We start from the raw sequence: 23,127 nt of genomic DNA, 5'->3' as shown, positions 1-23,127 counted from the left end.
CCAGACAGTAGCCTTGTCGTTCTTCTTAGCTCTCTGATGCTTGCATGGATTTTAAGACTACTTTGTCTGTGTTTTCTAGCTGTTCTCAGTGGCTGAGCTGGTCTGAGTAGCCTAGCATGTTATGAGGAGTAGAATCTTCTGAAGTTCGTTTCGTGCCTATTCAACCTGAGCTGCTTGTGGGACGTCAGGTGGACCTTTGCTGCCTGCATGCAATGCTTAAACAGGGTCCTGTTGGGCACCTCTGTTTTCTCTGAAGTGCAGAGAGAACCTTACTTTTTTTTTTTTTTTGAGACAGAGTTTTGCTTTGTCGCCAGACTGGAGTGCAGTAGTGCGATCTCGCCTCACTGCAACTTCTGCCTCCTGTGCTCAAGCAATTCCCCTGCCTGAGCCTCCCAGGTAGCTGGGACTACAGGTACGCATCACCATGTCCAGCTAATTTTTTTAAAAAAATATATTTTAGCAGAGACAGGTTTTCACCATGTTGGCCAGGATGATCTCGATCTCCTGACCTTGTGATCCGCCTGCCTCGGCCTCAAAGTGCTGGGATTACAGGCGTGAGCCACCGCGCCTGGCCGAGAGGACCCTACTCTTAAGTGCTTGATCACGGTCTTCAGACATGTATTCCATAGGCACTACCAACAGAAACAGATCAGTTTGTCATTTTTCTTATTATAGACACACAGTGTCTGGTTCCTTCAGGTGCTATTTTGTGCATAAGGTGTAATGAACTTTTCAAGTAAACTGTTCTTTAACTTAAGAAAATTTAGCTTTTGGAGATTTGAAGCCTCTAAATAGAAAATTGCTTACTTCTTCTTTACCCACTTGAACATTGTTTGGCATTCTGAACGTTGAATTACTTAAGGGAACGTACCTTAGCAAATGATGCTTAAGAGAAGTGTTTTCTCTCTTTTTTTTAATTATGAACTATTTCTATTATGCTTGAGTAATTGTATATATATATATATTTTTTTTTTTTGAGACGGAGTTTCGCTCTTGTTACCCAGGCTGGAGTGCAATGGCATGATCTCGGCTCACCGCAACCTCCGCCTCCTGGGTTCAGGCAATTCTCCTGCCTCAGCCTCCTGAGTAGCTGGGATTACAGGCACGCGCCATCATGCGCAGCTAATTTTTTGTATTAGTAGAGACGGGGTTTCACCATGTTGACCAGGATGGTCTCGATCTCTTGACCTCGTGATCCAGCCACTTGGCCTCCCAAAGTGCTGGGATTACAGAGTAATTGTATATTTTTGCAAAGAGATATTAGGCATAGGACCTTGGGTCTAAGTGACTGGGAATTTTGAAATACACATTTTGTATCAATTAAAAGTAAATATTCTTCATCTTATCACAAGAAGCGTTAGTTTCTTAATGAGAAGTGACTTAGTTGGGTTCGTTTGAGATGAGCAGACGTTTTGAAATTTTCTTTCCCAACAACTGTGTGAAAGTAAAAAGGCTCCTAGGCTTGGGATAGAAAGCACCAAGTGTGTTTCAGACCTGCCTCCCAGGTACCCATCCATCCGTCCAGTCAAGTTCACTAAACATCCGTTCGTGTGTAGTACTATGCCTAGGATCAGGTATTGCCAGTGTGACTGTGGGCAGCTTTTTCATTGCTGTTCTTTTAAATAGGGGCAAGTTTCTTTATCCTCAGCAAACTAACACAGGAGCAGAAAACCAAAGACTGCATGTTCTTCCTTCTAAGTGGGAGCTGAACGTTGAGAACACGTGGACACAGGGAGGGTAACAACACACACTGGGGCCTGTCAGGAGGTGGAGTGAGGGGAGAGAGAGCATTAGGAGAAATAGTTAACGCATGCTGGCCTTAATGCCTAGGTGATGGGTTGACAGATGCAGCAAACCACCATGGCACTCAAGTTCACCCGTGCAGCAAACCTGCACACCCTGCACTTGTGCCCTGGAACCTAAAAAAAAGAATAAATGAAATGGGGGCAAGTTTAGAAACTGTAAAGTGTCGTACCGATGTGAGCTGACGTCTTACCACCCTCATTTTCTACCATTTGCTCTTTTGTCTGCTGTTCCCTGTATCTTAAGCCCAAATCATTAGTAACATTATTTCTTGCACCGATTGCCTCTGGCGATTTGTCCTCGTGGCCTGGTTGACGCTGGCACTCTGTGATACTTGCCATACTCATAGGCAGACTTCTGACTTCTCCTCTAGGCCAGCTGGGTTCTGTTAGGAACTGCAGCTACTTGAAAATAACTTCTTACGAGGTGATATCTTTACGTTCTTGAAAATATCTAAAACTGTAGTCAAACAACTCCTTCCTTCAGCCAGGTCTTCTCTTCCGTTAACTGGGAATTGGAGGGTGACTGAGGGCTGGATCATGCAGTGGTCTTGGAGACCAGTGCAGACTTTGGCATCTTCTGTAGGGCCAGGGTGTGAGCCCCCTTTCCTCAGGCAGCTCTGCCCACTGTCTGGGGAGTTGACTTAGGTAAAGGAGTGAAGGCAACAGGGGAGAAGAGCCAGGAGGGAAACGGCAGTGACTCTGAGTGGGTGCCGGCCACGAGGGCTGTCCTGGGTATACTCTGAGAGCTAGCTGGGTTTCCTTTTGGGTTGGACATGTGTTATGAGATGCAGAGAGGACTTAAAGATGAGTTGTGGGTTACATGGATCAGTTGATAGATAATGTTAACTAGTAAGAAAAAATAACCAGGTGGCCGCTTGTGCTCCTTGGAGGTTTAAACAGGGTCTTGTGGCAGAGTGGTGGCTGCTTGAAGCTGGGCTAGGAGGTGGCATTTAGACTAAGGTCAAGCAGCAAGAGACAGCTGGCTTCACCAAGGGAGAGGACTCATTCCAGCCTGAGGAGCAGCTCAGCAGAGGCTCAGGAGAGAGATGGGCTCTGCGTGGTTCATGCGCAGAGGGAAGACTGGGGCCTCGGCCATCACATCCAGGTGGTGAGGAGCTGTCCTTTTTAAGGAGTGATACAATCTCAACTTTTACTCATAGTTCATGTGAATGTGTGCTTATGGAGCACACATCAGGCGGTTGTAACTGATATAAGATAGAATGTCAGGACAGAAACTGGCATGCTCCTTACTGTCACAATTTTTGAACAAAATCCATTAAAAAAAAAAAAAAAACAGCTTGGGCAACATGGTGAAACCCCATCTCTACAAAAAATACAAAAATTAGCCGTGTATGGTTGCATGCCTGTAGTCTGTAGTCCCAGGTATTAGGGAGGCTAAGGTGGGAGGATCACTGGAGCCTGAAGGCAAAGATTGCAGTGAGCAGAGATTGCACCACTGCAGCCTGGGCGACAGAGCAACACCACCAACAAAAACCCCCAAAACCGAGCTGGCGTGTTCCTTATGGGTTTTGTTCTTATTTTGCAGATGGAATCAGTGTGAGTGGTTTCCCCCTGTCCAGTCCTTTTCGGCAGGTCGTTCGGCCCCGAGTGGAGGGCAAACCTGTGAACCCACCTGAGAGCAGCAAAGCAGGCGACTACAGCCATGTGAAGGTGAGTGGCTTTGCAGGCGGCACTTGCCGCGCGACGTCTGGGCTCCTACAGAGCCTTTTCTGAAGCACAGCTTCGAGCCCTTTTCAGAAAGGAAAGGCTGTGTGTGTCTGAAAGCTGGATTCTCAGTAGTGTTTGTTCTTGGACAATGTTTTGGAAAGCAGTCACAGGGAAGCTTGAGTGCATCGTTTGGTGTTGCAAACTCTTATGTCCTTGGAACATGGAGATTCTGTGGGCTGAATCCAGGAGTGCGGTGATTAAAGCAGCATCTCTCCTCCCGTTTCTCTATTCATTTGAAAAGTTTATTTATTGCATGCTTATTCTCAGTTCGGATGTTTACCCTGTACATTTTTCTTAATCTTTTGGCAACTCTTCCCAGTTGTTGGTTTGGAAGCACCAAGGAAGCCAAGACAAACATGCTGGTAACAAGTGAGTGTCAGTGCAAAGCGCGTGGCGCGGGGCTTGTGGGCCAGCACGAGCAGAGGTAGCTGCTGGCTCGGCAGAGAGGTCTACACGAGTGCTCCGGGTTTTTGGGTCTTCAGCACATGGGAAGCGCTGGCTGTTTGAGCCGGCCCAGGGACAGTGTGTAGAGCAGGAGGGCTGCAGGGCCTAAGAGCGGTGACCAGGCTGCAGGCAGCAACATCACTTTCAGGCATGCATGTGTTCAGGATCATCCTTTAGGATGTCATTTACAGTCCTCATGCCAAAATTTAAGAGGGCAGTGACCGGTTAGGAACATCAGAATTGCTTGGCCAAGATGCTTGTGAGTCAGTGATACAGTGGATTTGAGGCACTGGGGCTGCTGTCTCTAAACCAGCAGGAGGGGTGAGGAGCATGGGGTGTTGTCTGATGAGGTCATGGCAAGAGGGAATAAATAGGCCAGTTCCGGTGGATAGAGGTCATGTCAGTGGATCAAAGTTATGCAGAGCTACTTTTCAGGGAAGAGTCCTCTCCCCTTCACGGCTCTGCAGTGAAGAAAGGGGTTGTTGGTCACGGGGATGGCCCCATTCCTGGAGGGCTTCTGTCCACACGGCAGCTTGGTTACTGTGTTGCTGGGCTCTTGTGTTAGCCAAGGGACTGGTGTGGGAGAAGCTTCCAGCAGAGGCCCCAGTGTGCAACTGCACAACACATGACATGCACGGAGCTACCAAATACAGGAGGATGCTGCTGCGGTGGGCTTGAGGCAGGGAGGGCTGGGGAGGTGGCTTTCTCCGAGAGCCCCTTGGCTTTCACATCTCCTCCAGCTTCCTGCAGCCACATCCTTATCACCGCCTGACTCTGTTCAGGCTCCTCTGCACCCCGGCATCGTTAACATTTGAGCGGCAGCTCAGGCCCCCAGTGTGTGGCTGCACTCTGTCTGCTTTGGGGAGCAGCGACACGTTTCTGTCTTCTCCCTGTCTACACGCACTGTCTCCCCTTGGAGCTCTCAGAAAGGCTGCTGGAGACAGCAGTGGCTTCGGAGTGGGGAGCGTTGGTGGGAGAAGGCTTGGACCACACAGGGGCCCTCTGCCTGCTGCTTTGCACTGGGCTGTTGTGTGGCTGGGGTACGGTGGATCGGTGGTCAGTTGCTGGTTGGGAGTGAGATAGTCGATGGTGGGCAAAGGCTAAGCAGAGCGAGAGAGCACCTCCCGAAGCCGCCAGCCTTACTTGTGCATAGGTCATGTGTTCCCCTTTCTTTGCATGTCTCCTAATGTTTTGTGGGAAGCTGGACCTTTTAGTTAAGGGATGGCAGCAAGTTGAAGGCTGAGCCCCCGCCCTCCCCCGGGGCTGCGTGTTACTGCTCTTGTTGTTTCTCCATTGGTTTGGAAACTTGCCTTGACTAGTCTTCGTGGGGTCTGTTTTCCTCAGTGTGTGACGTCTCTGCTGGTTGATGATTTTTCCTTCCTATTTTTACTGCCCATCTGGATTCCCAGGGCGTGCCCCAGGTGCCCCGGAGCTTCGTGGGTAGCCAGTGTCTGATGAGAGTTGTGCTGAAACCCTTCAGTTCAGCAGGCCTCCACTGTTCCCCCATGGCTCTGCGCATGCCTTGGGGATTGCTTTCAAACTTCGGGGCTGTTTTTTTGGTCTGAATTCACAAGGTCTCACGTGGAGCCAGGGCCAGTGGCTCACGGGGCTTCTCTGGTTTGTCCTGAGTGTGTGGGAGCTTGTGCGTGTGCACAGCTGCCCAAGTTTCCAGCACTGTGAGACCAACAGGCTCGTTTGCCTCCTGCATAGTCACAGACCCATGACATGGAGACAGCAGGCTTTGCAGTGAAGAAGGAGTTTAATGATAGCGGGATGCCACATGAGGAGGTAGGAGGAGACCCTCAAATCCATCTCCCTGAGGAATTCTGGGCTGCGGTTTTTAAGGGGGTCGTGGAGGGTGAGGGTCATTGGCTGGGGTGAGGGGGATGAAATACCAGGATGTGGAAACTGCATTCTTTGGTGAATCAACTCTCCATGGGGTCCCTCAGACACCTGGCATAAGTGGGGTCCTTCAGGCCAGCTGATGTCGGTGGTTACACTGGTATGCAGGACCTGAAAGAATATCTCAGAGGGAAAATGTAACGTTTTGTAATGTTCAAGTGGCTATTGATAGAGCTGTCAGGGGAACTGGGGTCTCGGAGCAGCGTCTGTGTGATTCTCGGGTAGTTTAGGCACCGGCAGTACTGAGGAAGCAGGTCTGAAGGCTGCCCTCGTGATGAACGCCGAGCGTGCTGCAGCCTCTGCTTATTTTCCCTTCTCCCCTTTCCTTCTTCCCTGGTTAATTTTATGAAGTTTATGGGAACGGTTTCATTGGGGATAACTAGGGTCTTAGCATGGCCTTCTGTGCTCTCTCATGCACTGGCTCTTCCTGTTGAATTTCTGGTGGGTCTGCTGTTTTGTCATTTGCCCCAGCTAGTTTGGCGGCTTTAGGCCAGCTGCAGCGTTACCTTTCCTGACTGTTTCCTCCTGAAATTCACTGTGTTTTTTTTTTTTCTTTTAATTAGAGATAGGAGTCTCGCTCTGTCACCCAGGCTGGAGTACAGTGGCATGATCTCGGCTCACTGCAACTTCAGCCTCCTGGTTTCAAACAATTCTCCTGCTTCAGCCTCTGGAGTAGCTGGGATTACAGGCATGTGCCATCACACCTGACTAATTTTTGTAGTTTTAGTAGAGACAGGGTTTCACCATGTTGACCCGGCTGGTCTCAAACTCCTGACCTCAAGTGATCTGCCCTCCTCGGCCTCCAAAGTGCTGGGATTACAGGCCTCCCACTGTTATTTTTGACAACACCCTTGGACATGTGTTTTGTTTTCCACCCTCTGATCCAAATAAAGGCAGCCTCTTCCAGCAGGTAGCAGAGCAGGACATAGTCTTCTTCCTGTCTCTCCTGGCCGGGTAGAACTTGTGTGCTAAGGAGTTGGGGGTAGCAGGAGCAGCGGACCAGCCCCTGGCTAAAATGCCACAGTCTCCCTTGTTCTTATCACGATTGACTAGATTGTCATGAATAAATGCTTCTCAATTTGTCGTATGCCTTTGGTCAGGTTGAAAGTCCTTAAATGGTGTTCTTGATGTCTTTGTCCTTTTGCGTCTTTGCTTTTTGGGCAGAGGTTTAGCCAAGCTTCTCACTAGGCACTTCTGGAAGTCCCGCCCCTCAGACCTGTTTACCTTCTGGTTATTCTTTCAGAGCTGGGATAGGATGGAAAGTGCTGATTTGCAGAGATTTTCCTTTGGGCCTGTTAACATCTCAGGTGTTTATTCCTAAATGCTGGTGGCACAGGGGAGAGGTTCGAGTGTCGTGGCTCTGTCCCACAGCTCTGCTGGCTGTTTGCCGTGAGAGCAGCTGCGATTTTCTGTATGGATTATCTGTGTGCTTTGTCTGAGGACTCCAACTCCTTCTAGACTTTCAGCATGACTTTTTTTTTTTTTTTTTTTGAGACAGAGTCTTGCTCTGTCACCCAGGCTGGAGTGCAGTGGCATGATCTGGGCTCACTGCAACCTCCACCTCCCGGGTTCAAGTGCTTCTTCTATCTCAGCCTCCGGAGTAGCTGGGATTACAGGTGTGTGCCACCATGCCTGGCTAATTTTTGTATTTTTAGTAGAGACGGGGTTTCACCATTGTTGACCAGGCTGGTCTCGAAATCCTGACCTCAAGTGACCTGCCCGCCTTGGCCTTTAAGTGCCGGGGTTACCAGCATGAGCCACCATGCCACCATCTGTGTCCCTTGTTACAGTAGGGGTTCGCTGGCACAGGCAAGCCCAGGGAATTTTGGGGAGCAGGGTGTTTACACCTGTCTGTAAACTGTTTTGACACAGCTTCAGAGGGTGTATTTATTTGTATTATGCGGTAAGTCCAGTTGCGGGATTGTGGAATCTTTCATGTGAAAGGAGCCTGCCTAGTGTCCCCTTCTGCTTCTGTTCACACTCAGATCCCGCCAGAAGCTGTCCACTGCCAGCGGCACCGTCTCACCACGCAGCCTGTTCTCATCCGCAGACTCTAAACCCCCCCAGAGTTTACTTCAACCCTGTGCTGCTTCGTGTCTTCCTCCCTCCTTCCTTGTGCCGTTCCGTTTCTTCCCAGGTAGGACCTTCTCAGTGCCACAGAGGATGTCCTCGTTTTGCCCGGCCACGGCTGTATCACTCCATCCATTTTGCAGTGGACCGGATGTGGCATCTTCCCTTAGGTCCTTGCGCCCCCGCCCTCTGGCCTTGAGTGCAAGTCCGGTTTCTGGACAGGGTCCATATCCAGCAGCATAGACTGCAGAGGCCAGGCTCAGCTTCCTTCTGACCTTCCCTCACTACGCCTCTTTGCTCAATTAAAGCACAACGTATATTGTGCTCCAGGTGTGGGTCAGTTACGGTGCCCTGCGGGTGGGACACAATGATGGAATTCAGGAGCCTCCTTTTTAGGTGCCCTTGAGTTGGGGCTGTCATACAAGCCAGGAACTCAGTGCCCACTGAGTACAGCGTTGAGCAGCATGCCAGGTGATGGAGAAAGGAGAGTGCATCATGGAGCTCTTGACTTCAAAGAACTCCTGGGCTGGTGGGCAATATACAAGTAAATAAAACAAGAAAAGGCAGTTAGGATACAGGTGATTCTTGTTGCTATGGCTGCACAGAGGAAGTCGGGGAAGGCCTGTGAGAGGAAGTTGCACTCGAATGGAGTACTGAAGGAGGAAGGAACTGGAGTGAGCTAGCAGGCCAGGGTGGAGAGGCCATTCCTGAACCTGGGGCTGGCAGGTGCAGAGGCCCCTGAGGTCTGTGCGTGTACGGCTGGCTGCTGAAGCTCTGTGGTCCTGAATGCAGGAGCACGGAGAGGGCTGAGGGGAGGTTGAGGCCAGCTGCCGAGGGTTTCAGAGGCACGTGGAGTTCATTGCTTTCTTCCTTCACTTTGTGATTCACTCATACTTCTTCTGGGGGCATCCTCACATTTTAGATACTCTGTTAGACAATAAGAGGATTTTTTCTTTCTCTCATGGGATAGGCTCTTACAGTTTAGGGTAACATTTCAAAACCTAGGAGATACTCTTCACATTTGGTTGGGTCATGGTGCCTGTGGCATGCATTTTGTTTTCTTCAGTTGAGTGTTGCAAGAGTGAATGCGGTTTTTCTTTGGAATCATTATGGATGTGTATAGATACAGATGAATATTTGTGCATGTATTTAAGTGTAATGATTTAAATATCATTACCATTTACCGAGGAGCTCACACATCAGGCACTTGCATATGAAGTGTCCTTTTGGATTCCCGTGAGAGCTGTTTAAGGAGGTGGTATTATCCACTCAGGAGAAAACCGAGGCTCCTTGAGGTGATGTCACACTGTCCAAGTTACCCACTTTGTTCTCCGTCAGTTACACTGTGACGCCTTCTTCTTTGGGTACAGCTTCTCTGATTTTTACTTGTGGACAGAGTGCCAACGCCTCTGTATCCCGCACTCGAGGCCTTGGTGCTTCCCCCGTGGACTCTCAGCTTCTCTTTATGTCATTGCTTCCATGCGACCCCCACCTGCCCTTGGAGGCCAGCCACTTTCCGCAAGTGGCCCGGGCACCCTCCTCCACGACTTTATCGTGGGAACCGAGAGTAAAAGAACTAACGTTCATGGATTGGGCTCTGCAGGCAGGGACTGTTCGGGTGCTTGACATTCCCAAGTTGCCTCAGTCCTTATAATATCCTGTGAGGTGAGTGGGGAAACTGAAGCTTAGGGAAGACTTGCCCAAGTTCACTGACTGTGTGGGTGGTGGAGTGAGGGCGTGAGTCTGTGGCTCTTCTGTTTTTTTGGAGACAGAATGTCTTTCTGTTGCCCAGGCTGCAGTGCAGTGGTGCGATCTCAGCTCACTGCTACTTCCGCCTCCAGGGTTCAAGTGATTCTCCTGCCTCAGCCTCCCAAGTAGCTGGAACAATAGGCACCTGCCACCATGCCTGGCTAATTGTTTTTTTTTTTTTTTTTTTTTTTTTTTTTTGAGACGGAGTTTCGCTCTTGTTACCCAGGCTGGAGTGCAATGGCGCGATCTCGGCTCACCGCAACCTCCGCCTCCTGGATTCAGGCAATTCTCCTGCCTCAGCCTCCTGAGTAGCTGGGATTACAGGCATGCACCACCATGCCCAGCTAATTTTTTTTGTTTTTTAGTAGAGACGGGGTTTCACGGTGTTGCCCAGGCTGGTCTTGAACTCCTGAGCTCAGGCAATTCACCTGCCTTGGCCTCCCAAAGTGCTGGGATTACAGGCGTGAGCCACCGCGCCCGTGTCTCTTCTAATAATCTTCATCCTTCGACCTTTAAGGAGGACAAGATATAATAGGAAAGGCCCATGAAGGGCATTCCAGGCAAAGGTGCTGTGCCACCCATGGAAGGAGTGTGGGTGCATCCTGGGTAAGAGGGAGGAGTTGGGTTTTCCCGAGATCCACCGGTGGTGAATGTGGTGGATTTCAAACCTGTTCAGTTTTGTGGCATTTTCTGGTTGTCGAGGTTTGTCTTCTATGGGATGGCTGAGCCTCTCTGGGGACTGGAGCGGGAGCTGTGCAAGTGAAGTGGCTGACGGTGCTGTCTGTGGGGACATCTATTGCTGTAGGGGCATCTGGCACCATGAGCTTGTTACAGAGCCCCTCTCCCTGAAGCAGGAATGATGCAATTTAATTGGAATCGTGCTAAACCTATAAAACTATCACCCAGGAATGGTGTAGTCATGGAAACAAGTAATTCAGTGAAAGCTGCTTCTAGGGAGCACCCCGAGGAGTGGGAAAGATAACATGTGTTTCTCAGGTTTTCCAGAAAGATGCCTTCCTCTTGTTAGCTACAGTGACTGTGTCTGTCCGTGTTCACGACTGTCTTTCCTGCAGGCCTTGGGAGGAATGTTCTAGGGTTGAAAATAGGGACTGTGTGAATTGGATGTGTCTTAGAAACAATATTGATGCAAGCCGGCAGGGACAGTGCAGCTTTTCTGACTCTCAGCGTCTCTCTCTGTAAAACTGGATGACAATGCTTCCTTCATAGGGTTGTTGGGAGGCTTATGTGATAAAAGAGCCTGGCAGGGGAAAGAAAGAAGGCTGGGCCAAGTCAGGAAATAATTCATTGGGATTTCATTCTTGTATGTAAGGAGGAAAATGAGATTTCGTTAGCGAGTCCAGGTCAGTCACAGTCCTGCTGGTTGTTAACATTGAGAGCAGCTCTGGACTAGGCAGGGTAGAAAGTCCTCTGGAACAGGCAGGTGTAGGGTCCCCAGGGACTGGGAGCCTGGTCTTTGCTCAGATCAGCTGTAGCCCTTTGCCGAGGTATTTAGTGCTGCCTAGCCTGGCTTCCCCCAGCTGCAAAGTGAGGCTAGCGTCTGCCTTCTGGAGTTGGATATGACATGCATAAAATGTGTCATCGTGACCAGAACATGGCAGGGGCTCCACTGAGAGCCCTTCTGAGAAGGGCCCAAACTCGGTGGCCATATCACGGGCTGGGGCTTCAGAAATATGCAGCAGCAGGAGGCTTTTCCCTGAGTGGGACTGTGTGCCCTGTGTCACGGCACACCCCGGGTGGTGCTGTATGTCACTACAGGCACCCAGGGCTTTGCCTGCTGAAGGCATCCAACTCACAGCCTCCAGAGCTGCACAGAGATATGGGAGGTGGCCGGCACTGGGAGCATCAAGCATTCCGAGTGGCTGGAACAGCTGCGGAACAGTCAGGGAGCCGGCTCTAGCGTGGACAGCCGCAGCCATTTATCATGGTGTGCTCTCTGGCTGCTAAATAGATTCCATTTCCCTCCATCTGCAATACTGCTCTGTAAACACTCCACACCTGCTTATAGCTTCTGGAAAGCAGTTTGAAATCCTAACAAAACCAGTTTGCCAGGAGGCGTGGCCAGACCTCCCTGAAGCTCTATGCACAGCTGGCTTGCTGGTTCGTGGTCCCCCTTGTCAACAATGTCTTGTCTTACAATTGAGCAGGTAGGTAGAAAAGCTGTAGCTTCATTCACGGGCAGCTCCTGTGGAGCCAGGGGTTGTGCTTCCACTTTGAGACATTAGAACAAAAATGTAGATGAAACCCAAAGTCAGTAGAAAAGGAAATAATAAAGATCAGAGTGGAAAACAATGAAATAGAAAACAAAAACCCGATATAGACAAAGCAACCAAAAGCTTATTCATGGAGAAAAATTAATGAAACTCATCAGCTTCCAGCCAGATTGATCAGAGAAGACACAAATGAATAATATTAGAAATGAGGAAACTGGCATTACTGCAGATTTTATAGATATTAAAATAATAAGAGTCTATTATAAAAACTTTATGCTAATAAATGCAAAAACTGGGATGGTGTGACAAATTCCTTAAAAGACACAAAACGCCAATGCTTACACACAGAAATAGACAGCCCCAATAGACACATACTTAGGACATGGTTTCCTTAAAACCTTCCCATATAAGATCATGAGGGCTCAGAAAGAAAGTTGAAATGGAAAATATAATAAAATTAAAAAGTCAACCAAAAAAAAGATGAGAAAGTTAAAGAAAAAACAAACTTTTTTTTTTTTTTTTACACAGAGTCTCGCTCTGTCAGCAGGCTAGAGTGCAGTGGTGTCATCTCGGAGCACTGCAACCTCCGCCTCCTAGGTTCAAGCAATTCTCCTGCCTCAGTCTCCTGAGTAGCTGGGACTACAAGTGTGTGTCACCGCTCCTGACTAATTTTGTATTTTTAGGTGAAACGGGATTTCAGCATGTTGGTCAGGCTGATCTTGAACTCCTGACCTCAGGTGATCCTTCTTGCTCACTTTCATCCCTGGCATGCTCCTCAGCTCTCCTGGGTGAGTGCTGAGGTCACCTGGTCTGCTAAGCCTTCTTCCGCAAGTGGCACACCCAGAGCCAGGCCCTTCTCCCTGTGCCCTCGCCCACTGTTCCCACCTGGATGGTAGCACCTCCCACGCTGTTACTGTCTTCCTTTGCTTAAATTGCTGAGCTCCCCTTCACTGTAAGCACCTCATGGCCGTGGGCTTGTGAATTGTGCCTTCTGTAAGCATTTCTTGACCTGGATATTCCAGATAGTGAGGCCAGACAGCTCCTCTCCACGGGCTTGCCTGGAGATTCTTTTCATTAGTGAGGCAAAGCAAGACAGTAAAGTACGTTTTTTTCTCATTCGATCAGAATAAAGCTTAACTTTGGGTTTTTTGGGATCCTAGTAGCATTCAGATATATTGTGTAAAAATATGTTACTTTAGCTTTTAAAATATAGAATTGTAGAATGTTTATAAAGTTCGTATATACTTTTATAATTTTTTCTGAAGACACAGGGTCTTGCTCTGTTGCTCAGGCTGGAAGGAAGTGGTGTGATCACAGCACGCTGTAGCCTTAACCTCCTGGGCTCATGTGATTCTCCTGCCTCAGCGGCTCAAGTAGCTGGGACCACAGGTGTGTAGTACCACACCTGGCAAAGTTTTATATTTTTTGTAGAGGTGGGATTTCACCATGTTGCCCAGGCTGGTCTCAAACTCCTGAGCTCAAGTAATTTGTTTGCCTTGACCTCCCAAAGTGCTGGAATTACAGGCATGTGCCACCATGCCTGGCCTTCCAGCTAGTTTTAAGGATATTTTTATTATTTGTAATTTGCTGTAGAGATGTGGTCTGGGTTCATTCACAAGGTTGGTCTTGAACTCCTGGCCTTAAGTGAACCTTCTGCCTTGGTCTCCCAAAGCACTAGGACTACAGGTGTGAGCCTCGGCACCCAGCCAGCTTTTACGTTTTAATAATTATAGTTGCAAATGGACCAAAAGAATCCGTAAAGAGAACTTAGGAGCAAATGCATTTAAGTTAAAAAAAAAAAAAAACCCTACGATATACAACAGATAGTGTTGTTTCTGAATCAAGCTGTATTACAATTAAAAATGGCCCCCATGAGCCCTTTGGGGCCTGGGGGTAGCAGAATGGATGTTCCCTTCAGCAATGAGGAAAACGTATGTTACGCCAGTTATTCGTTAAACACTTACAGCACCCTGATTCGCGTGAGGCCCTGTGGCCACAGTGCCCTTGAGAAGCTTGCAGTAGAGCCTGGGGTGAGAACATCGGCAGAAGCTGTGACACCCAGGTGTGCAGTTGGGACTGTGGCCTTCCTTGGGGACAGGCAGTGCCCCATCATCTATTTGTTCCCAGGACATCCACGTAATTATTGGTTTGCTGGGTGGGAAAGGGATGGGGAACAGAGGGAAGCCAGCAGAGAAAAGGCTTAGGCAAGGGAGGGAGACACAGCTGGCGGGAGTGTGGGGGGGGCATGAGAAGAGAGAAGGCTTCCTGGAGTGCCGGGTGGGATTCTTCAGGCAGACAGGGGGATGGGGAAGTCCAGAGAGAGTGGAGGAACCTGCACCTCCCCCCGGCAGCAGCTGCAGCTGCTAGTGTCCCATCCAGTGTTCTCAGATGCTTACTCGGTGCTGCGCCCCACGCTTGGGGCTTCCCCTGCATTAATGGCGCATCCCCACCACAGACCTGTGAGGCAGGGGTCACTCCCAGCATTCTTGTCTTATAGATGAAGACAGTGGCATGGCCTGCTGGGTGCCTCACCCGGAATCACCTTGGTAGTTCAGCGGCAGAGGCAGGCTTGGCACTGGGCCAGCCGATGGCAGAATTCATGGTCCCGGCCCCTCTACTAGGCCGGCATGCCCAGGCATGGCAGGCAGCCGAACAGGCTGAGGCCAGAAGAAGAGGGAGACAGAGCTTGGGATGTCACACTGGGGAGATTTAGCACGGTGACAGTGTTTACAGATCACTTCCCTCATGAATACAATTCCACGTCATTCAAGTGGAAATTACTGAACAGCTTAGAAAGATTAAGTTAGCCCAAGGTCAAGTAGTTACTAAGTAGAAGTTAAAATTCAAACCAAGATAGGTCTGAATCCAAAGTTGAGCCTATTTCCATGTTATCATGCTGCCACTTTACATATAATCTCTAAGTTTCCCAACTTATTATGGGATACAAAACATTCTCTCTCAATTCAAACCATATTTGTAGGGCAGTCAAGTATAAACCTTTTAGCCTATCTGACCCTCAGTTTCCAATCTGTGAAATGCAGATAATAATACTTTCTCCTGGGCTATTGTAAGGAGTTAAGTGTCTGCTATTAGCCCTGGTAGATAAGAAAAGCTTACAAAATGGCAAATCCAATTCAGTTCCAAATTATTTCTAATCTGTCCCAGTAATAGTTACAGAGACAGGGAATTTCTTTTTACAAAGTTTAAGCATAAAGGCTTCAAAGGAATACTTTAATCTGCTCAGCAATTTCAAAACTTAATAAGAAATGCAGAAGTACGAGATGCGGAGTCTGCCGAGTGTGGAATTCTAACGGAGATGTTAAGGAGAGAGGCGGAAGGCCTGTTCCTTGAGTTTCTGTGACACCTGAGAACCTTTGCCTTCCGCGATGATCACTGTCTCCCGGAACCCGTGTGACATTTCATGTCATCCATTCCTTCAGCAAACATCCAGTAAGGGACTAGAGCCTGCCCAGTTCCCAATGCTGGGGCGTAACAGTGAGCAGGGCGAAGTTCCAGAGCTGACGTCCGGCAGAAGAGACAAGCCGCAAACAAATACCATGTGGACAGACAAGTAAACACAGGGAGTGACTCCTGCTCGCTGTTTTTGGCGGCTCGTCAGCGAAGGCCTCACTGCAGAGATGCCATGGAAGAGGCGGAGTGGTCCATGGGGCCCTCACGGCCTGTGCTGGCGATGGCTTGATGTAGTGAACAACACAATATCTCAACAACATCGACATCAACTGCCAGCGTTTTAAATTATGGTCGCCCCTTGGTATACACAAGGGACTGGTTCCAGGATCCCCAATACACCCAAGTCCACACATGTTCTAGTCCCGCAGTTGGCCCTGCAGAACCCCCGAATATGAAAAGTTGGCCCTGCAAATATGTGGGTTTCATATCCCACCAGTACTGTGTTTTTGCTCTGCCTTGGGTTGAAAAAAAAGTCTACTTCTAAGCAGACCTGCGCAGTTCAGACCCATGCTGTTCAAAGGCCGATGGCACTTCCGTGCAGTTTCCCCTGTAGACTGTGTGTCAGTGCATCAGAATGGGATACTGCAGCAGCCTTTGCATTTCCAGTGCCTGCTTCAGGGGCCGACATGGAGCAGGCTGTCTTTAAGTGTTGGAAGAGGGAACAGGAAAGCAAATGAAATGACTTCTGAAGAATTGCTCTGCTCTTCCAGTTTGTCTTCCTGGTGATCATATGCTGCTACATCTGATCATGCCCGTGCCTTAAGGCAGTGGCACCTACATCAGCCTGAATCAGCATCACCCAGAAGGCTGGTTTCGCTGCAGCTTGCTAGGCCCCGTTTTAGGAGGGCCCAGGAGTTTGCATGCAGCGTAAGCCCCCAGCTGCTGCTGCTCCTGGTGTGGAGCCCACACTTTGAGGACTGCCGCCTTAAGAGATGAAATATTTTGCAGTTTGTTTGGGCATTTTTTGTTGTCTTTAGGACTAGACCACAAGCATCCTTACAAACACTTCTGGTGCGTCTCACAGAGATGGCACGTGGTACGCTCTCTCCAAGTAGCTTAGTTTGGGGTGCCTCAGCAACTAACTGATTATACCTGATTTCCTGAGAAGGAATTTTAATAAACTTTTTTTTTTGAGATGGAGTCATGCTCAGCCACCCAGGCTAGAGTGCAGTGGCGTGATCTCGGTTCACTGCAACCACCGTCTCCTGGGTTCAATCAATTCTCCGGTCTCAGCCTCCTGAGTAACTGGGATTATAGGCACCTGCCATCATGCCCAGCTAATTTTTGCATTTTAATAGAGGCAGGGTTTAACCATGTTGGCCAGGCTGGTCTTGAACTCCTGACCTCAGGTGATCCACCCGCCTCGGCCTCCCAAAGTGCTGGGATTACAGGCCTGAGCCACTGTGCTGGGCCTAATAAACATTTGAGTTTAATTTTTTTTTTTTTTGAGATGGAGTTTAATTATTGTTGCCCAGGCTGGAGTGCAATGGCACAATCTTGGCTCACTGCAACCTCTGCCTCCCACGTTCAAGTGATTCTTCTGCCTCAGCCTCCCAAGTAGCTGGGACTACAGGCATGCACCAACGTGCCTAGCTAATTTTGTATTTTTAGTGGAGATGGGGTTTCACCATGTTGGCCAGGCTGGTCTCAAACTGCTGACCTCAGGTGATCCTCCCGCCTTGGCCTCCCGAAGTGCTGGGATTAAGGCATGAGCCACTGTGCCCAGCCTGAGTTTAAATTTTAACATAAGCATCCAATTAATCTGGGCATTAACATGCTTTTTGGGGGAAATCTAGAAACACCTGTCTAGCAAATGCATAAACCTGCCAGCCTCTCTTTAGTTCAGAGCATTTTCCCAGGTGATGATTAATGGCAGTAAAACACCAGGATTCTCAGAAACTCTCAATTCTTGGCAAGACACTGTTGCTGGGAAGCCCCTGGTGGTTCATCTGCAGGGTCCACAGGGACTCTGGGGAATCTTTGCAGTGCTGGGCAGGACTCGTGAACCATTCTCTTGAAACCGGACGCTGCCACAGCGTTCAGCATGATCCTTGTGAAGAAGGTAGGAAAAAACCAGACAGTAGAAGGAAACGGGCACTTGTATTGCATTTCTTGCCAAACAGGAAAATTGATTTAGATCTGCTGTTCAGAATGACTGACCGAAAGCAAATATGTTTGCTTTGGGTAAGGACATTTAGGTGATGTTATTAGTTTCTAAAAAATCCAAAGAAGTTTAAATAGAGACAACATCAAACAAAATAATTCTATTCCCCACTCCTAGAAATATCTCCACTACTGAAATAGGCAGAACGAAGGAGGGGAAAGTCCTACATTTATTTGGCTTCAAACGGATCTGTGATGAACCTCAGCTTTTTGCCTGCTTTGTTAGAGTGGACGGGTTACTTCAGGCCATCTTTGAAATGGAGCTCATCCTTAGCATGTCAACAGGGGTTCTTATGGTGAAGCAGGTTGCACAGAACCCAACTGCAGGGAATGCTCAGCTTCCTGGGGGCTGAAGAGACACACGGCTCCTGCATGCCTTCTCCAGGTGCAGTGTCATCATCACTGGGCAGAGTCATGGCACTTTCCTTGTCTGTCACCTCACTTGCCGAAGCAAAAACAAGGAGAAATGGGGTGTGTGTGTGTGTGTGTGTGTGTGTGTGTGTGTTTGGGGCAATTCTGTTGAAGTAGGGCAGTAAAAGATGAGGTCAGAACATACAAGGCAAGGTGAGACTACAAGTGAAGAATCCTGAATGCCACTTTAAAGATCCAGACTCCATGATGTCAGCCATGGAGCCACCTTAAGACTATAAGGGAGTAATAACCCTGTGACCCAGCCCTAGCCAGAATTTATTAGTTTGGTAAATCAAAATGTGAATATCCTAGATTTTCTTCCTTGTTCTGCCAAGTAAGATAGGATACAGAGAATTTTCTGACATTCATTTCAAGGCATAAGATATCCTATGATAAAGAAAATTATTGCTTTATACATAATGGCCCTAAGGAAAAGTTTAAGACAAGGAAGAGAAGCAAGAAAACAAATGTAAGACTAGATACAGAAAAAGAATTAGATGCTGTTTAGGCTTTAGCTGACTTTAAAACAGTTCTATAACATAGAAAATAATTGTTTTATCTTTCTGAACCTTATAGTCCGAGTTTACTGAGAATGTTTTTAGACCAGGAAAGGATACTGAATTTTCCCAAATGCTTACTATGTTTTTTTTGAGATGATTATGTTTTTTCTTTCTTTCTTTGTTAATATGGTGACTTACATGGATTGTTTTTAGAATGTTAAACCAACCTTGCATTCTGGGGAGAAACCTTACCTTTTCAACCTCAAAACATGTGACAGGCTTAGGAATAAATCTGACAAAATGTGCGAAGGATCTGTTCAGTGAGTCATAGGGAAGATGGTGAGGGTTGGAAATAAGACTGAGGAAGAAGGGGGTGGGCCAGAGTGGCCACTCTTCAGAGACTTCTTCTAGGTAATGTCAGTAATACTCTGGGAATCAGCATCCAGAGAGTGGGGTGAAAGGACAAGGATGGTTGTATGGTTGGGCAGATGTTGACTCTGGTAGCTGAGATGCAGACCATAGGAGGGGCGGTGAGCGGGAGCCCGGATTCGGATTAGGCTGCCCAGGCCTGCCTGAACCAGCTGTCTGGATGGTGGCTGAGCTGCATTTAACAGGACTCCTGGGTGGGGATTCCTCCTGCTTATCTGTATTCTCGTTAATCCATTTGAGTTCTTCTCTTTGATTTTTAAAATAGTTCATGTAGTGCATTCATGATTTAAAATCTCTTATTTTCAAATAGGCCGTGAAGTGGCAGTCTTCTGAGAATTTCTGTTTATTTAAGTTAAAGTTCTTAATCTTATGATTTCCTCTGGATCCGAGCACTTGAACATTAATTCTGTGTTAATGAGATTTACATAATGCTGTCTTTGTAGAGGATGCTTTTAGTGATGAATGTTTCCAATCTTTCTACATATTGTAGTTTGGGTTCTTGTTCATACAAAGCAAAAAATAAATGAACACATTTCCTATAGACTTTAGGAAATGGTTTCATGTATCATGCAGTATAAACTTTTGATATCTTTTGCTTTGTCAGATGACTTATCCATGCTTTTGGTAATCTTTGTGTTCCCTGAATGCCAGTGATATCTTATGTAGCTCCTGGTGACACTAAGACTTCTCTAAGCAGCGTAAGTTCTAAACTAGAATCGTTGTAATGGAGATGTCAATATTGCTATTTAATGTGATCACTCTGTATCTACTTTGAGTATTCCTACAGATACTTTCTTCCTTCTTTTTCTTTCCTTTTGTTTTTAAACTGACGGCTCTGTAGATGATTTTTAAATTTCTTGAGCAAGCTCCCCCAGTGTAACCTTCTGGCATCTGGCCTACATCCTCAGCATTTTGATCAAATTCCGTTCAGTGGAATTGTCTGTTAAGATTTCTTCTGTTAATAAAATCCAGTGATCTTTTTCTTACCCCCCTCTTTCATCATCTGTATTAGTCTGTTTTCACTGCTATACAGGAATACCTGAGACTCGGTAATTTATAAAGAAAAGAGGTTTAAATGGCTCATGGTTCTGCAGACTGTAAGGAAGTGTGGCACCAGCACCTGCTTCTGGTGAGGACCTCAGGAGGCTTCCGGTCATGATGGACGGCAAAGGGGCAGCTGGTGTATCAAGGATGAGAGCAGGAGCAAGTGAGTGACGGCAGGCTCTTTTAAACGACCGGCTCTTGTGTGGACTCACAGAGTGAGGACTCACTCATTACCATGGGGAGGACACCAAGCCATAAGGGATCCACTCCCATGAGCCAAACACCTGCCACCAGGCCCCCCTCCAACATTGGAGGTCACATTTCAACATGAGAGTTGGAGGAGACCAAACACCTTTTCCATATGATCGTCCATCTTTTCACCAAGTTCGACAGCACTGGACGCTGGAATCTCCTTTATGTGCCCTGTCCTCCTCCAGTTCTTGTGTGTGGAGGGCTTCTGGGTTTTCTTGATGTTCCTAGTCTTTCGAGCTGAGTACCTTGGCCTCATGTGTGATCCTTCCACCGCTCCTGGTACCCAGCCAGCAGGGAAATCTTGCAGACTCTTCCTTATAAAGGTCTCTGAGATGATTGTGATGGTTTTGTGGCCACACGCAGCCACTGCCCTGGCTGAGTCCTTCTTACTTCCAGCAGAATTCCTTTGATCTTTTCCAGCCGGTCTCCTCTGTCTCTTCTGTGGAATTTACCTTGCACTTGTCTGTTAGCTCAGCCTTCCCACAAGCACTGATTTTCACATCTTACTTCCTGCTAGAAAACTTGCCATTCATCAAGTGAAGTTCCAGAGTCCTCACTGGCGTTATAAATGACAAGCCCTCACACAGGTGTAAGCATTTAGCACTGTCACCGTCCTGACCTCACTGAGCAACACTGTGAGGCTGTTAGGGCACAGGGATTTTTCAGAAACAATAAATATTTATCATCACAGAAGTGCTATCAGCAAAGACTAGTGCAGGAATACCGTTGAGACAAGCAAAAACGAAGGAGAGAAATTTCACTTTCCTCCTACCCGGAGATCACTGCCATGAAGCCATCGTGGATCTCATTCCGGATCATTTAATGCACTGCATAGATGAATACCTGTAGGTGTGTTTTCTCCCAATGCAAAATTAGGTCACTGTAAATACTATTTTGTATCTTGCTTTGTTCAATTAATGCTATTCCATTTTCTATTTCAGTAATTTTTTATTGCTTCTGCTGTGCAGATGATTTTAAAATTTGACCCCCAAATTTTATTATAACAAATTAGTCCAAACCAGTATACAACTCAGGACCACTCGTTGCATCTACCCACTGCGTTGCTGTAAAGTTTGTTTTAAGCTAGCACCATTTTTTTCTTTTCTACGCTTGCTGAAGAGACCAGATCAGTTGTCCGGTAGAATGTCTTACCTTACAAAGAGGATTTGTCTAGTTGTTTACTGGATCTGTTTCTCTATCCCCTGATTTCCCTTAAACTAGAATTTGTATGCAAAGGCTTGACGGAGTCAGATGAAACTTTTTTGCCTAGAATACTTGACAGGTGAAGGTGGCACTTCAGGTTGCATTACCTTAGAGGTAGATGCTCGGTATCTGGCTGTCATACCGCTAGTGAGGTTAAGATTGACTCCTGGAGAGGGCAACGAGGGCCTGAGCCCATTGTGTTTTTCTCCTTGCAACCAGAGAATATTCTGGGTGTCAGTACTTTGGCAGTAGTACAAATATGTCAGTTGTGCATCTAATGTTTTAAAATCAATTGATAATCTTTGCCTGATTTAATAATCTCATTCAAGTTTTATGAAAGGATTTTTTCTATTATTTTGTCTACTTTTATAAAGTGGCCTTCTCTTGTAAATTTTAGAACTTTTAGCTCACCACTGGGGCTATTTAATTACCCAGGAATATAGTGCCTAGTAGAAAAACAGAAACAGAATGCTTCTTTTTTTTCCTCTTTTACTTTGTAATTTCAAAGGAAGGGATTGTTTAAGAGCTTCTGCAGAAGTTGAGAAGTTGGGATCTAATTTCCCTTTTCTGTTTTTGAGTGTAATTGTGGGCACATGGATTTGCGTTGATTCAATATTTTTATTCACTTGCAGTCATTATTCTGGTTGTCATTTGTCATGATTTGGCCAAAGAGAGCTTTCTTAAGTTGGCTCTCGTGCCCTTTTGATATGACTTACTAATCTTTGAAAGGCTCATTGCTTTTTTATTACAAAAGGTGAGATTTATCTCACCAAACAACAATAATGTGTTGATATCTCTATTTGGAATGGAGAAACTGAGGCTTAGAGCAGATATTTTGTAAACTAATGCAGCTAATAAATGGCATTGTTGTGGTGCAAACTCAGGTGTGCCTGACTCCAAAGCCTTTCCCACAGTGCTGGAACCTTCCACATTCTTTCCTTGGAGCCCTCCCCCACCTGCCATTGCTCTGATGGTTTGTCACAGCCAGCTGAGCCTCTTGTTCCCTCCTGCTTGACCCGGCACTGCTGCTGTGTGATGTGCGCTGTGCCAACCTCGGCTGTCATCCTGTCCCCGTGCCTCCCTGGTCCCTGGCTGCTACCCGCTTTTCCATTCTTCCATAAGTTCTAGGATGATAATATTGACTTAGTGTTTGAGTGGGAGTCAGATATATTGCATACAAATGTCCCCAGCATCAAAATGACTCAGAGTATGATTGTATTTTTAAATTAAATATCAAGACCTATCAACTGACAAAACAATATGAATGACAATGAGATATAATGTTTGAAATTAGATCTGTTCTGGGGAATCAAAGGTATTTTGTAACGGTATACACAGTAGGCATTGCATAAGTAAATGAGAAATAACTCTGTGAGCTGTTTTCTGGAAAAGTTTAAAGTAAAAATTGTCAGATATCAAATGAGTGTTAAAAAAAAATCAATGGAAGCAGCATCCTTGGAAGAACCCAGGAAGAGTTTTGTTTGTTTTTTTATATCAAGCCAGATCAGCAGGTCAACAGTGTTTGGCAAATACAGAATGGAGACCTTCTCTCAAGAAACTATATAAATAACTGTGATTAATTCCATTGTGAAAATTGCATTCTGGTTTCCAATATCCATGCTTCAGTTTAGAGGAAGCAGACTGGCTGCAAGGGCTGGGAAATTCAGCCCGCAGGTTTCTGTTTCGTCTGGGCAGTGCTTTCGGAGTATTTTGCTTTAGGATGTC

The 23,127-nt window shown here is 47.1% G+C and overlaps 1 protein-coding gene across 1 annotated transcript in view; it reads left to right on the top strand.

Annotated features, from left to right (window-relative positions):
- The window catches only part of TRAPPC9 (trafficking protein particle complex subunit 9), a 730,305-nt gene that overhangs the window by 243,384 nt on the left and 463,794 nt on the right, over positions 1 to 23,127 (top strand). Inside the window, exon 17 of the mRNA XM_012461180.2 lies at positions 3,352 to 3,476. Coding sequence (XP_012316603.2) covers positions 3,352 to 3,476 — 125 coding nt within the window. The remainder of the gene's footprint in view (positions 1 to 3,351; positions 3,477 to 23,127) is intronic.

This window comes from Aotus nancymaae, unplaced genomic scaffold (assembly GCF_030222135.1).
Source record: "Aotus nancymaae isolate 86718 unplaced genomic scaffold, 86718_ANA_hifiasm-v0.15.2.pri h1tg000036l, whole genome shotgun sequence".
Taxonomy (NCBI): Eukaryota; Metazoa; Chordata; class Mammalia; order Primates; family Aotidae; genus Aotus; species Aotus nancymaae.
Note: the sequence above shows the minus strand (reverse complement) of the source record. Positions and strands in the feature narration are given on the sequence as shown.